This window comes from Balaenoptera borealis (assembly GCF_965194805.1).
Source record: "Balaenoptera borealis genome assembly, chromosome: 8".
Classification (NCBI taxonomy): Eukaryota; Metazoa; Chordata; class Mammalia; order Artiodactyla; family Balaenopteridae; genus Balaenoptera; species Balaenoptera borealis.
Genome location: NC_138865.1, coordinates 2098522 through 2113489, shown reverse-complemented (window position 1 = coordinate 2113489; position 14968 = coordinate 2098522). Strand labels below are relative to the sequence as shown.

The 14968-nt window shown below is 43.7% G+C and overlaps 1 protein-coding gene and 1 long non-coding RNA gene across 5 annotated transcripts in view; one reads left to right on the top strand and one right to left on the bottom strand.

Annotated features, from left to right (window-relative positions):
• Positions 1–14561, top strand: part of LOC309633367 (uncharacterized protein) — a 68540-nt gene extending 53979 nt beyond the window's left edge. The window contains exons 3-5 of one of the 4 annotated variants that reach the window (XM_082402161.1): positions 4574–4734; positions 4969–5589; positions 5914–7466. In XM_082402161.1, coding sequence (XP_082258287.1) covers positions 4574–4656 — 83 coding nt within the window. In that variant the 3' untranslated portion in view covers positions 4657–4734; positions 4969–5589; positions 5914–7466. Of the gene's footprint in view, positions 1–4573; positions 5590–5913; positions 7467–12642 lie in introns of those variants that run through there. The other 3 variants (XM_082402159.1, XM_082402160.1, XM_082402162.1) reach the window with 3 other exon arrangements.
• Positions 7–4577, bottom strand: LOC309633383. Its single transcript, XR_014247484.1, has 4 exons — positions 3880–4577; positions 1227–1343; positions 838–894; positions 7–259 (listed from the first exon to the last, which is right to left on the bottom strand). It is a non-coding gene; the product is annotated as an uncharacterized lncRNA (long non-coding RNA).
• Positions 14562–14968: the final 407 nt, after the last annotated feature.

The window sequence follows — 14968 nt, the reverse complement described above, 5'->3', positions numbered from 1 at the left end:
TCCTTTTAGTGAACAAAAGCAGCGGAAAGCAAAGGTTAAAGTAAAAGAAACAGATCCAACATGTAGTCAAATTTGGCTCTTCCCTGTTACAATTCCCCACTGTCAATGTCCATTCCATAATCTTGTGGAAAAAAGGGTGACGACCATTCTAATTGCTTCGTCAGATGGATCTTTCTGGGAGTGTCCGCCATCGGTGCCAGTGTTCCAAACGTTGTCTCTTCTGTTCCTCTCTAGAAAGTATCTCCTTTACACCTGTAGCCTTAAAACAAAACAAAACAAAAAAAACCTCACAACCTAAAAGTTGAGAGTTATGATCTATTCAGTGGGAATTTTGAGGGATTCAAGCCCAGGAGGCAGCATCTCAAGTTAAGGAATTTAGCATTTTTCTCTGTATGGGAAAATGCAGGAGTCTGGGCTCACTGAAAGCACTCTCTTGATATGCACCTCAGCTATCTGGGGCCTGTATCCTGTATTCTCATATCCTGAGTTTCCTCAGGGCTCACAGGCTCACGTTGGAGGGCTGAAATCGCTAATGACTGATGTGGCCAGAAATATTCCATTTCTCATATCCTCTCCCCTTGGTCAGGGTTTTGACCAATATTTGGGAGACATTTCAGGATCAAATTTTGTCCCATGGCGCTAGGAGGCTCATCGCAGGTCAGGCGAAAATTCTTGATATGTCACTCCAGGTGCTAGATTTTGGATTAGGCGCTATTGATAATTAAAGATTCTCTGGATCCTCTATCTAATTATGATCCAGGAGACATTTTCCCTTGTTGCTTCTTCCCATAGCTAGAACCACACTATTACAATTATCTTGTTATAAATGTGATCTACTTCCTCAAGATGTTTAGCCATAGACGTTTTGTTGGAAGCCTGGTTACACACTGGGTACTGTAAGAGACAACAATCTTATAAAATAGACAGGATATAAGTAATGCAGCTAGTAACATTGACAGAGACATAGTACAGCAGGGAGATACAAAGTACAAACAATTTGGCTTACAAAGGTATAATTTACCAAATTATTGTAAGTCATAATTAGTTTAAGGGGAAGGTTTTCCTTACACCTGGAAAACACAGATTTAAACCAGTCATTTTTCGGATAGAAACCATAAAAATTATAACCATATTCACCACTTTACTCAGTCCTATGTAACTAATCCTTCTTGTTAACAGCTTTATGAAGCCATCAGGTTTCCCATTAGAATTCTTCAATTTCTTACCCAGTTCAGCATTATGGTCTGAAAGCCAGAAACTTGTATTTATCCAAAGGTCCTTTCTATAAATCTTCTTGGAGAGGAAGCATTTTTGCCAAGCCATCAGAGTGAAACCATAACTGTCTATAATGACAAAAGACTTAAGAAGGCACATTTAAATCTGATTACCATGCAATTGACAAAGTAATTTGGTTACTGTTGTGACATGCAACACTTTCAGATAATAACTAGACTTATGACTGATAACATTTTACCAGGACATACCAAATTTTAGGAACTGCATATAATCTCTAGAATACCTGTATCATTTGCCATAAAATATAACCTAAGAAGATTTATTACTTATTTGACAACACTTCCCATGTAATTTAACATACCAAGTGAACCTAATTTGTTAATATCTCTCTTTAGGGTGTTTCAGGGGCCCTTTGAAGCATCCCAGAGTTAGCTAGAGGTCAAAGGAACTTCATTATAATTTGATTTGGGAAGTTTTGTCAAAAAAATATCAAAAGGGTCTAAAACAGTCAGATAGGATCACAGGTCACTGTGAAACAATAGTTATTCACTTAGCCAAAGTAACAATAAAAGATTTCAAAGGCAAATACAGGACCAGATCACTTAAAAGGTAGAGACACTTAAAATTTGTTATCAAAGGCAGTTCAAAATCTTAAGAAACCTTGTCGTCTTAACAGAGAGAAAAGCCAAATTCAAGTTTTGCACCAGCTTATTTTTAAAATTTATTTACTCAAACTTATTTTAAACATAGTGAATCCTGACCATGTACAAAACTCTTTTCTCGGGGTCCACTTTCCATAAACCTTCCATCACTTAACTTATTTTAGCACTATTCTAACTTTCAAGTTGTTGAATATCTGGAGAGATTAATTTTAGATAGATATTCCTAAAAGATAATTATTTTTAAAAGTTCACCTAAAGCTCTTATTTCATTTGCATTTTCTTTTCTTAAAAGTTTCTTGACATCAAGTTACTTTCCTTGCTGACAAATTTGCAAGAGACATAACAAGATTTTATCTAGCTTATATAAAACCTAGGCACCGTAAAAGTATTATACTTAATGCTGATGACTCTAATGACATGTCTATATTAATTGGATTAACAAACAGCAATACTGAATATTTCTCAGTTCATGTGAACCTGAAACTCATTTAGCTTAATTTTTCTTGTATTTAGAATTGTTTGGTTTGTAAGTGCTTACTTTTCTTTAAGCCAATTAAATAGAGTTCATCCATAAATCAACGTCAGCAATGTTATCCGTATACAAAGACTCATACAAGGACACAAACAGAGACATCATAGTTTTCATTTCAAAATTTCAGCCCTGAGTCAGGTACAGCAATGTAAAGCCCATCAGTTTACAGAAAGAGGTTGAATTAAGATTAGGTTTCTGGCAGATGGAACAAATCAAGCTCACTTGTCTAGATGGCTGAATTTTTACAGAAAAGACACTTAGGTTTTTTATTTATCCTTGACAAGTCAATTTCTAAATTACCTTACCCTCTTTTTAAAGATTGCATTTTAAAAAGATGGAAGAGATGAGGGTTCCTGAGAAGACCAGGTAGGACATTTGCATCTCAAAGTTACAGGCAAGTTTTTCCTAGCATGACTTTGTTTTCCCTTTGTTTAATATTTAGAAGCCTCTTAAGATAAATAGGGAAGGTAGTCGATTAACTTGTTCCCCACTGTCAAAGTTACCTGGGGCTCCTGTGGGGAAATTAGAATCGGATGCCTCAAGTCCAAGGGAGTCCCCTGGCCTCTTACAGGATGTTGGCACAAGGGAAATTGCTCTGCTGCAGAAGTGGCTCTCAGTCCAAATTGGGTGCCCTGTCGGGTCTTAGATGGTGATACTAAATCAGGCTCCTGTGCTCTGGAGGTTAACATAGAAACTTCTATTTGATCCCCATGGGTAGGGGAAACAGGAGGCAGTGAATATGATGGCGGCATGTGGGGGTGGGGGCAGTTGGAACAACTGCCAGTGCAGCCTGCTCTTTTGCAAAACACTTCTAACTGTGAGATCATATAATAATTGAGTGAGTCATTCAGGGGCCATTGCTCTTATGATCTTAAATACTGGGTCCACACCCTATTACAATAGTACATCATGTCTTTCTTAGTCATAGGCTCACGGCTATGTTTCACCCATTTATCTAATATACGCCCCAAAGGGCTCTCCTTCAGGATAGATGGAGTATTTCCCATTTTTATAAGTTTGATAACACCAAAACACAAAAGGCGCAAACAAATTCCAACACAAAAGGTCCAAACAAACTCTAACATTGATGCACACGAAACCAAGATGAAAACCAACAAGCTGGTTCCTGAATTGGGTAGACTTACCCTACAAAACCAACAAACTAGATCCCAACGAACCGGCTCCAAATCAGATAGAGGCCAACAACAATTCCCCCCTGGAGGAATTATACCTGGTACCTGTTGGAACAGGGTACCCCAATCAAACAAACTGGCTTATCCCGTAAAGAAAAAGCCCAAATTGAGAGGGAAATATGTTCCCGGTATGCACGCCAGAGTGACTTACCCTACAAAGTCGAGTCCGTCAACTCGCAACACAAAAGGATACACAAAACCAAAACAAGACCAAGACCAAAACAAACGAACCGGTTACCAAATTGGGTAGACTTACCCTACAAAATCGAGTCCGAGGACTTGCAAAAGTTGGTCGGTTCCTTGCTTCAACTGCCAAGCGCTGGGGTAGCCCGTGCTGCTTCAGGAAATTTTGAAGGGAAGATCCTCAGGACAAATAGTCCTGGCAGCTGCTAGGGCCTTGCCCCAGTGTTCCCTCACTGGGGCCAGCTAGCCACGAGCAGCAAGCTTCCTGGCTGGCTCGCCAAATTTGTTACCAAGTCCATACTTGCTCTGCTCACCTCACAACAAATAAATCGGAGACAAGGTGTTGAGGCAATGAATACGACTTTATTCGGAAAGGCGGCAGACTAAGCAGATGGCAGATTAAAATCTCAAAATAACCATCTTCTCAGGGTTTGGATGCCAGTTTCTTTTATAGCACAGAGAGGGGGAGATGAGGAAGTAAAGTAAAAGGCCATGAGTTTTGCAAATATCACCTGGAATGGCCAGCCTCGGGGAGATGATGTGTTAATTTCTTCTTTCTTGTAGTCATCCACAGGTGGAACAGGGTCCGGATGTTTCCCTGAACAAAGGCACTTTGGTGTAACATTCAGGCAGAGGGGCAGGGTTCCCTGAGGCAGGCCATTATGTATAGACAGTATCCTTTTAGTGAACAAAAACAGCAGAAAACAAAGGTAAAGTAAAAGAAACAGATCCAACATGTAGTCTGATTTGGTTCTTCCCTGTTACAGGGTCAGTGCCCTTACAACAGAGACTGCAGAGAGGTCCCTGCCCCACTGCCAGTGAGGACACAGTGACAGACGGCTGGCCATGAACCAGAAGATCGTTCTCAGCAAACACCGAATCTGCCTGTGCCTTGATCTCTGACTTCCAGCCTCCAGAACTGTGAGAAGTAAGTCTGTTGTTCATAAGCCACCCAGACAGACTAAGGCAGCCCTTAATTACCTCCTGAAAGGCCCTATTCCAAATACAGTCCCATTGTGGGTGAGGGCATCAACAGATGAACCTTGTGGGGGGGGGACAGTTCAGTCCCCAGCACTGAGGCCTATTTTAGTTAGAAGTTTTGTGTGTGTCTGAGGACCCCCAGTTTTCTGCTCAGCATAACTCAGGGGATGGGTCTCTGCAGCTGTGGATGAGGAACAACAGGCTGTGATCATTCCAACAAGACCTGCAGCCACACGGCAGAACCTGGAGATGCAGGAGCCATGGGTTCAGGCCCATCTCAGATGCTGACACACAGTGTGGAGTCTGACTTCCCCAGGAGAACCTGGAGGGGTGGGACCATGCAGAGTCCCAGTGAGTCAGGGCACCGAGGAGGGGCCTGAGCTGGCCAGGGCCTCTGACACAGACCTGTCAGATGGGGGGCTGGGATGGGGAAGCTCATGTGAGTCTGGGAGATGCAGCAGGTGAGCTGACCCTCCAGCCAGAGGGCAGAGGTAGAAATGGGATACTGGGGGCAGTGGGGTGGGGGGTGGTCAGAGGACTGAGGCCATACTCAGAACCACTTTTGGGACACTGAGCCTGGCAGACATGCTGCCCTAGGGGCTTGATCTTAAGTATCCAGAGCTGGCCTTACACTATTAGAAAATTGGGGGCAGATTTTTTTAAAAAAGGAGTTTCATAAAATTTCAGGGTTACACTCTTCCATGGTACTTCCTGGTGAAATGTCCAAGCTAAGTGATCTCATCAGGGAGGAACACCTGCCTTCACTAGCAAATCTCCTTCATCAAACAAAGGAATCTCTTAAGTCAGGATTTGTATTCTTTTTTTTTTTTTTTTTCAGTTGATTATTTTTAATTTTATTTATTTATTTATTTATTTATTTATTTATTTCTGTGCGAGGGCTTTCTCCAGTTGTGGCAAGCGGGGTCCACTCTTCATTGCGGTGCGCGGGGCTCTCACTGTCGCGGCCTCTCTTGTTGCGGAGCACAGGCTCCAGACGCGCAGGCTCAGTAATTGTGGCTCACGGGCCCAGCCGCTCTGCGGCATGTGGGATCTTCCCAGACCAGGGCTTGAACCCGCATCCCCTGCATTGGCAGGCAGACTCTCAACCACTGCGCCACCAGGGAAGCCCAGGATTTGTATTCTTTATGTATAAATAATGCTGTCTCCTAGCTAACCTTGTAACGTACTGATGGATAGTAACTGTAGTTATCACTCTTGGTAATAGTTCTTAGTTATTATTCTTTTACTTTACCAGCATTAAGACCTCAGAGGAGCCTTCTCTGTCCTCAGACCCCCACTAGCAGACTGGATCAAAGCCCTCTGCTAGCGCCCTGTCCTTCTGCCTTACAGGCCTTCCCACTATTGCAATGAAATAGCAATTGCATGATTAATTGTTTCATGCCTGTCTCCCTTGCCAGATTATTTTCCCAATGAAAGCAGCAACCAGGTCTATTTTAATCATAGCTACAGCCAACACTGGTTCTTACCCATAGCAATAAATTCTTTTTAAATGAGTTATTTCATTCCCTCATTTATTCAACCATTAGCTAATGCATTTAGTGTTTACAAGCCCTAGGAACTAAGCTACAAACAGGGAAACAAAATGTAATGTGATCGTATCTGCATTCAAAGAGCTCACAATTTAGTGCAGAGAGTTCTTAACACGTGAAGGTAAAGTTCCTCTTGAGAACCTGGTGAAAGAAGTGGTCCCTCTTCCCGGAAGCTACTTATTTGAAATGGATACGAGATTTTGTGTGTGACTTGCAATGTTCACAGATCCCTGGAAGTCTATTCAGTGTCTTCCTAAAATTTCCTGAATTCAGAGGTCAGGATCCTTCCACGAAACACAGACTTAAAGACACACACACAAGTTAAGGAGACGGAGGAAGGAGGGCATCAGTGTGTCCTGCTGAATCAGGAAAGGCTTCCCTGGAAGAGATGCTTGGGCTGTGTCTTGAGGGATAAATCTGATGTCACCAGAAGAAGTGAGAGCCCTGGAGGTGGGGCAGACAGCATTTGAAACCACACAACCCAGAGTGGGACTTGAACCCACTGTCTTTTAATTGAGATCACACACCTGGTCTCAGGACTTAATGAAGCTCAGGTCCTTTATGTCTCGTTGCAGAAAGAATTCAGTGAGAGAGAAAGCGATAGGTAAGAGGTGGATGTTTTTAGAGAGGTACATGTTCCATAGACAGAGTGTGGGCCGTTTCAGAAGGCGAGAGGCCCCAAAATATGGGGTGGTTAGTTTTTTAGGCTGGGTAATTTCATAGGCTAATGAGCGGGAGGATTATTCTGTTTTGGGGAAAGGGTGGGGATTTCCAGGAATTGGGCCACTGCCCACTTTTTGGCCTCTTATGGTCGGCCTCGGAACTGTCACGGCACTGGCGAGTGTGTCACTTAGCATCATGTGTTACAGTGAGCGTATACGGAGGCTCAAGGTCCACTGGAAGTGGAACCTTCCTCCACCTTGAGCCTAGTCGGTTCTAACCAGTTTATGTCCTATCCTCAAGGGCTATGTCCTTCTTTGAGAGGTTGTGCCCTGCCCGCTTCCCTCCTGCCTCACGTTTGGAACAGCACAGAGGTGGGAAGGGACATGTCACTCAGGGAATTGCAAAGCCCTGTCCCGTAGGAGCGGTGATGGGAAGAGCGGTGACGGGAAGAGTGTGGTGGGCGAGGGCGAGCAGGCGGGAGTGGGGACCAGATCGGGAGAGCGCAGCCTTGTCAGTGCGCAGGGTGGGGAGCTGCTACAGAGCCTTCGTGGCGGGGACAGAGGAGCGGACGTGGCTTCAGGGGGAGCCCTCTGTGGAGGGGAGGGCAGAGGGGAGGGCGCGATCCTGGGGGACCGTCGCCCAGCCGTTGCAGTCATTCAGGCCCAGGGCCCGGACGCGGGCCCGGCTCTGCTCGAGGAGAGGGTGCAGGCTGGAGCTGCAGCAGGACTCTGCTTGGAGGCGGCCTGGGTGCGGGCGGGTAGGAATGAACTCCAGGTTTTCGCCTTAAGCAGCTGAGCGCTCGGCGGGGTGGATTCAGAAGGCGTCCTTGGGCACAGATGCCCTTCTCTGTGGCATGGATGCCAACTCAACAGAATGAGTGCTCACGGACACATCTTCCCCATTCAAGACGAAATAATCTTCTGAAATCGTGAGAAGGACGCTCCTTACAACTTAGATGGCCTGGCAGACTGGCTAGAAGAATGCCAAGAGAAAACCGATGCTGCTTTTTCATCACGAAAGTTGTATCTAAGGCAGCTTTGTAATCTCCCTCTTGGGAACAAGAGCACGGGCTGTACTGAGGAGCTGGGCTGTCCATGCGCCGTCTGGGCGCTACGGGTCCCCACGGCCTAAACGGCTGGGAGGAGTCGTGGGCCTGCTAAGTTGGAGATGCGTAGTACAGCGTGTTACGTAGAGATTTCCCCCCAAATATCAAACCATAATTATGAATTTCTTATTCATTTCTGTAGATTAGGTATCTCGGGTGTTGTAAATCTTGGCTTATAAGAATACCCATGAAAGAAACCCACTTACAGTTAGCTGCCATTTTAAACTTCATGTACAAGGCCAGTGGGCTTTCAATTAATTTTTTTAATAACAGTTTTATTGAGATATAATTCACATACCATATAATTCACCCATTTAAAGTGTACAACACTTTCAATTAGTTTTTATTTACCTTAAAAATATAGTTTTTTCTAAAATTCTTCTTGCAATTAAATGGTATTCCGTTTGTAATAAGAAAAAAGAATACAAAGTATGTACATTTAAAACTGTGTACAATAGTCTTTATACATAAGGAATTTTCTCGCGTGACTCCAGTTAGTGGAGTCAAGAGAAAATATATTCTAAGGTTGGTTTGGATTAAAGTGTAAAATATAGTCAGCATGTTATCACAAAAGTGACATGTGGCGTGAGAAGGAAAGACCAGAGGTGGCCCATCCTCGTGGCTTTCTTCACTGTCCTGCTGGGGAAGGAGACCCAGATTAATTTACAGGCCCTCATTCTGCTCTCAAGGGGTCCGGGAGACCCTCCCCTGCTGCAGCCTTCCTGCCTGATGGCTGATTCGTTGTGATGAGTGTCCTCAGCTGGGATGGTGGTGACATTGCACTAAGAGGGGGGAAATTGCCTTGGGGTTTAAACCGAAGTAAGTGGCAAAAGAGCAGCTCCCCCTGACAATTGGTGTGTATACACAGAGAGGAACATCGGAAAGCTCTGAGAATTTGAATGTCACCTTGTCTCCTAGGTTCATAATCTTTGTGGTAGATGCAATACATCTAAAAACCAGGGTTTTTGCTAAAACAACATGCAGAAAAAAGTATAACCCTTTTCCTACTGAAATTGACAGAACTTGTCACAAGGATTGAACCTCTCTGCTTTGCCCCATGATGCTGGGTGCCAGGAACGTACTGATAATTGGCATTTAGACTGACCCATATACCGGTAATTTGTCTAAAACAGGTTTTCCAAGGTTGCATATGAGTGCGTAGTCGCACAGAGGCTTAGACAAATTTGGTCTAGCCCACCCTTACATACACCATGTTCTTAAATTCAGCTTTTATCTTGTGACTTGTAGGGTTAAAGCGCCTCCCTGTTTAATGCCTGCATCTGGTTTTAAAGCCTCTGTAACCCAGCACTATCTCAACTTTCCTGTAACCAGGCTTATCTCCTCAATGTTTCGAATACCCAAAGACCCATTCTTGTGTCTGGATGTTTGCTTGTATTGTTTACATTCCTACTGCACTCACTTTCAATAAAGTCTGTTTTGGTGTTCTGTCCTCTAATAAAAATAGATGCTATAAAATGACCTTGCAGTATAGTTTTTTCATGAAAAGCGAAGCCCACTGTAATACTCAGGGTGCCTTTTATGAGACCCACGAGGAGGAACCATCACTCAGACCTCTTTGCTGTGCAACCAGTATATTCACTTCTTATAGAAATTACAACTTGTACTTAATCGTGTGTCCTTATTTGCTTTGACCACTAGGAAACTTGGAATCACATATGCATCTCTTCTTTAGTACTGCAGAGATTCTTACAGCATGGCTTGATTTTTATAACCTTTCCACTGACCCCATGTTATTTTCCTTGCCTTGAGTGGTGAAGGTGGCCTCCTTTGCCTTTTAAAATTTACCCATGTATTTTTTTTTTAAAGGGCACACATGTTTGTTAATCTGACAGCTCCTGTGGGTCAGCAGTCCTGGTGCCACGCCTCACATACTTGGGGTCCAGGTATGGCTGGTGCTGAATTCTCACCTGAGGCTTGGGTCCTCTTCCCATCTCACTGTTGGTTGGCAGAACACAGCTCCTTGTCCCTGTGGAATTGGAGTCCTTATTTTCTTGATGGTTTTTAGCTGGGTCTTGCTCTCGGCCTCCAATGAGCAGTTCACAGCATAGCTGTTTGCTTCTTTCCTGGAGGCCGGCAGGAACATGTCTCAGGCCCTGAATCCCCCTCAGGCTTCAGTGTCTTTGTCTTTTTTTTCCTTCAAAAAAAATTTTTTTTATTGCAGTCTAGTTGATTTACAATGTTGTGCCTATCTCTGCTGTACAGCAAAGTGACTCAGTTATACACATTACATTATATACATTCTTTTTTAATATTCTTTTCCATATGGTTTATCACAGGATATTGAATATAGTTCCCTGTGCTGTACAGTAGGGCCTTGTAGTTTATTCATTCTATATATAATAGTTTGCATCTACTAACCCCAAACTCCCAGTCCATCCCTCTCCCTCTCCCTCCCTCTCCCCCTTGGCAACCACAAGTCTGTTCTCTATGTCTATGAGTCTGTTTTGTAGATAGGTCTTTGCAGTGGCTTAATGTTTGAAATTACTTTGTGGCTTTTTTTGGTAAATACTGAAATGTAGCAATAATGTCTTTTGAATATTCCCAAGCCCATGAGTCCTTGAAAATATTTTTATATATACAGTAACTTTATGTGTAAGTATGTAAGCAGTGCAAGTTTATTAGAATCCATATTTTAGATTCCACATATAAGTGATATCGTATGGTATTCGTCTTTCTCTTTCTGACTTACTTCACTTAATATGATAATCTCTAGTTGCATCCATGTTGCTACAAAGGCATTATTTCATTCTTTTTTATGGCTGAGTAGTATTCTATTGTATACCACATCTTCTTTATCCATTCATCTGTTAATGGATATTTTGGTTGTTTCCATGTTTTGGCTATTGTGAATAGTGCTGCTGTGAACATAGGGGTGCATGTATCTTTTTGAGTTATAGTTTTGTCTGGGTATATTCCCAGGAGTGGGATTGCTGGATCATATGGTAGCTCTATTTTTAGTTTTCTGAGGAACCTCCATACTGTTCTCCATAATGGCTGCACCAACTTACATTCCCACCAACAGTGTAGGAGGGTTCCCTTTTCTCCACACCCTCTCCAGCATTTGCTATTTGTAGACTTTTTAATGATGGCCATTCTGACCAGTGTGAGGTGATACCTCATTGTAGTTTTGATTTGCATCTCTCTAATTAGTGATGTTGAGCATCTTTTCATGTGCCTACTGGCCATCTGTACATCTTCTTTGGAGAAGTGCCTGTTAAGGTCTTCTGCCCATTTTTCGATTGGATTGCTTGGTTTTTGTTTTTGAGCAGGCTTCAGTGTCTTTGACTTCTCCTCTGCCACCAGCCAGAGAAAATGGTCTGGTTTAAGAGCATCACCTGATTAGACTAGGCTCACTCAGATCACCTACATATTTTAAGGTTATTGAATTGGGATTTAATTACGTCTTCAAATTCTCTTCCCAGTGGTTCCTAGGGTAGTGTTGGATTGAATAGCTGGGGTGGGATGGGGAGGGTCGTCTTTAGGATTCTGCCAATCACAATCCCTATATGGAGGACTGTGCAAGTGTGAAAAGAATCATGGCATGATCTCCAAGATATATTATTACCCTGAAAAGAGCAAGGTGTGGAACAATTGTTGTAGTGTCTGACCTTTGTATAAGAAAGAGGGTAAAACAGGAAAGAGACATGCATTTTCTCATATTTTCAAAAAGAAAGAATGGAAGGATAAATAAAAATTTAACATTTTATAGGGGGAGGAAGAGAACAGGAAACAGAGACAAGGATGAAAGCTGTGCTTCTCTGAATGTACCTGCTTTGTGGTTTACACTTAAGAACCGTGCAAATGTTTTACATAATTAAAAGACAAAATTAAATAAAAAACCATAAAATAATTTCTAAAACTTGAAAACAACCCAGTATCAAGTTTGTGCTATAACTCCTCAGAGAAGAAATATTTCAAGTGCTCTCAAGTCACAGTATTTTGACAGGATTGTTATATACGTTAGGGACAAAAGACAACCCCATTAAGAAACTTTAAACTGCATTCAGTGTTCTTGTTGTCAATGTTAATATTTGTATGGCTGTGGTTGTTTTCTTCCCCAATTTAAAAAATTGTGGTAAAATACACATAGAATTTACTTTCTTAACCATTTTTAAGCGTATAGTATTAAGTATAGTATTAAGTAACACCCATATGGTAACCTCCATCACCACCATGCCTCTCCTGAACTCTTTTCATCTTGCAGAAACATTATACCTGTTAAACATCAACCCTCCTTTCCTCCTCCTCCCCAGCCTCTGGCAATTTCCATCCTACTTTCTGTCTGTATCATTCTGACTGCTCTGAGTACCTCGTATAGGTGGAATCATACAGTATTTGTTGTTTCGTGACTGCCTTATTTCATTTAGTGTAATGTCCTCAAGGTTCATCCATGTTGTAGCATATTGCAAAATTCCTTTCTAAGGGTGACTAATGTTCCAGTGTGTGTGCATGCGTGTACTACATTTTGCTTGTCCACCATCCATCAGTGGTCACTTGGGTTGCTTCTTTGTTTTAGCTATTATGAATAATGCTGTTATGAACATGGGTTTACAAATATTGCTTCAAGACCCTGCTTTCAATTCTTTCGAGAAGTGGAATTACCCAGAAGTGGAATTGCTGTATTATATGGTAAGACTATCTTTAATTTTTCTGGGGAACCACCGTACCATTTTCCAGAGCAACTGTACCAGTTTACATTCCCATCAACAGTGCACAAGAGTTTCGATTTCTCTACATCCTCACCAATGCTTGTTATTATTAGTTATTTTTTTAATAGTAGCCATCCTAATGGATGTGAGGTTTTACTATGTATTTTTGCAAGCCACTTCAGATCCCTCCAGGAGCTAGGTAGGACAAAAATGATGCTCAATTTGCTTAGGATTTTGGTTTTGTTCTGGCTCTTCCCCTGCCTTCATTCAATCTGCATCCAGCCCTGAAATCCAGCTTCTCCATTCATTTCTTCATCCTTCATTGACCTCCCTCTCCTCTGAGCTCTCCTGTTGAGATAATTTTGCACTTCATGATTGTGTGCTGCTCCTTAGTGTTTCATGTGTCGTTGTCCTGTTGCCCCCAGATGGTCTACATTTTAGTAGTAGGGACCACGGTTTACTTTTCTGAAACATTTAATATAAAGATTGTATCAAGTAAAATTGTAACAAATGCTCGACTTTCAGCTTATTAACCCGGAGAGCACTGAGCACATCCTCTTCAGAATTGCAGTAAGTACTTTTGTTTGTTTGCAGCAGCCGAGGATGCTCGAGGCAAGACCGTTCAGTTACCCTTTCTTGAGCTCCTCCTGTATGTTCTTGACTGGGCACCTGCCTCAACAACAGCTCCCTTTGAGAACGGTGTGCCCGGGTGGGACAGGGGGAGGGAGGGCGGGGTCTGGGCTGAGTCTGACCCTTGTGTCCCACTCCTTCAGGCAGGTGAAACCGAGTCCCCCTAAAACTGCGTTTATGATTAACCCCTCTGTCCAAAATGTTATTCCTTTTCTTGTCCAACACCTGTTCCCCTGAAGATGCAGGAGAATCAAAGAAGGTTTGGGGGGGGGGGTTGAAACTGAGCAGGACCGTGTGAGACCCTCCCGGGTATAAAAGCTTTTCCACGTCACCTATTTCTTGTTCGTAGGAAAAAGGCTTTCCGCTTCCTAGACCTTTCCTGAGTTCCAAAGGGCAGATTCCAACAGTTACTTATTAGCGGAGGGGTGCAGAAAGAAACAATAGCGCAAGATGGGGCAGAGTCCTGGTTTCTCCTCAGGGGACCTGCATAACAACCTGATACATGTCTCTGAGCTCTTCTGCAGGAACTAAGGTCCCACCCGGTGGAGGATGGTGACTTCAGGCCAAGCACAAGCACAGGGACCCAGACTGTTTGGAACCAGAGGCTGATGACTGAGATTCCTGGAACACCACCCTGTTACCTAACCACCAACCAATCAGAAGCGGGGTACACGCTCCGCAGACCTCCTAGCCAATTGTGCCCATTAAAACTCCTTCCCTGAAACTGTTACCGAACCAAGTTCATGTGCCAGACACACAGTGAGGCCAACAATACTGACACGTCGGACTCCGGAGCAGAGAAAGGTTTATTGCAGGGCCATGCAAGGAGATGGGTGCCTTGTGCCCCCAAAACCGCCAAAGCATTTTTAAAGGCCAGGTAAGGGAGGGGGTGTGGCTGGTTGTTGCCCATTTTGTGTAGGAATCCCTTGTTCTTGCAGCTTCTCCACAAAGGTCAGGTCACGATGTTCCTGTAAACCTCCAACTAGACCAACGTTATTCTTTGTTCTGCAACTTTTTATCTCTGTGTGAATGGAAAAGTGGTGTCCCCTTAAAGGTCAGAGCTTTGAGCACTGGCTCTCCTGTATATTTCAGCCTGCAGGCAACATTCTTAACTCAATAAAAGCAACAGAATACAGAGGTTAAAGTGGAAGAAACAGACCCACTCTGGAGTCAGGCCTGTTCTTCCCTCTTACGGCCCTGTAGGAAACATCTCTCTGCTCCAGACGCGCCCACGGTGTGGTTTGTTAGGCCTCACCCTGCGTGGGGCACATGAGCCGAGCTGGACAACAGGAAGACCAGGGTCTGCCGTGACGCTGACTCCGGTGTCCGCTCCTTCACGGGAGGACCTCAGGTCTCAGCCAAACACAACCTGGAGAGTCCGTCCCGGGTCCTAACGCTGTGGTCCCTGTGTCCCAAGCCGGCACGGTCCTGATCTGACGACGGAACATCCAGCGTCCAGGGTGTTGGCAAAGCCGGAGCCCAGGGCCCACCGACTGCAGGGCAGACCCTACCCCACCCACGGCACCGCGCCCGCGCCCTTCCGCCGGCACCGAGACTACAAGT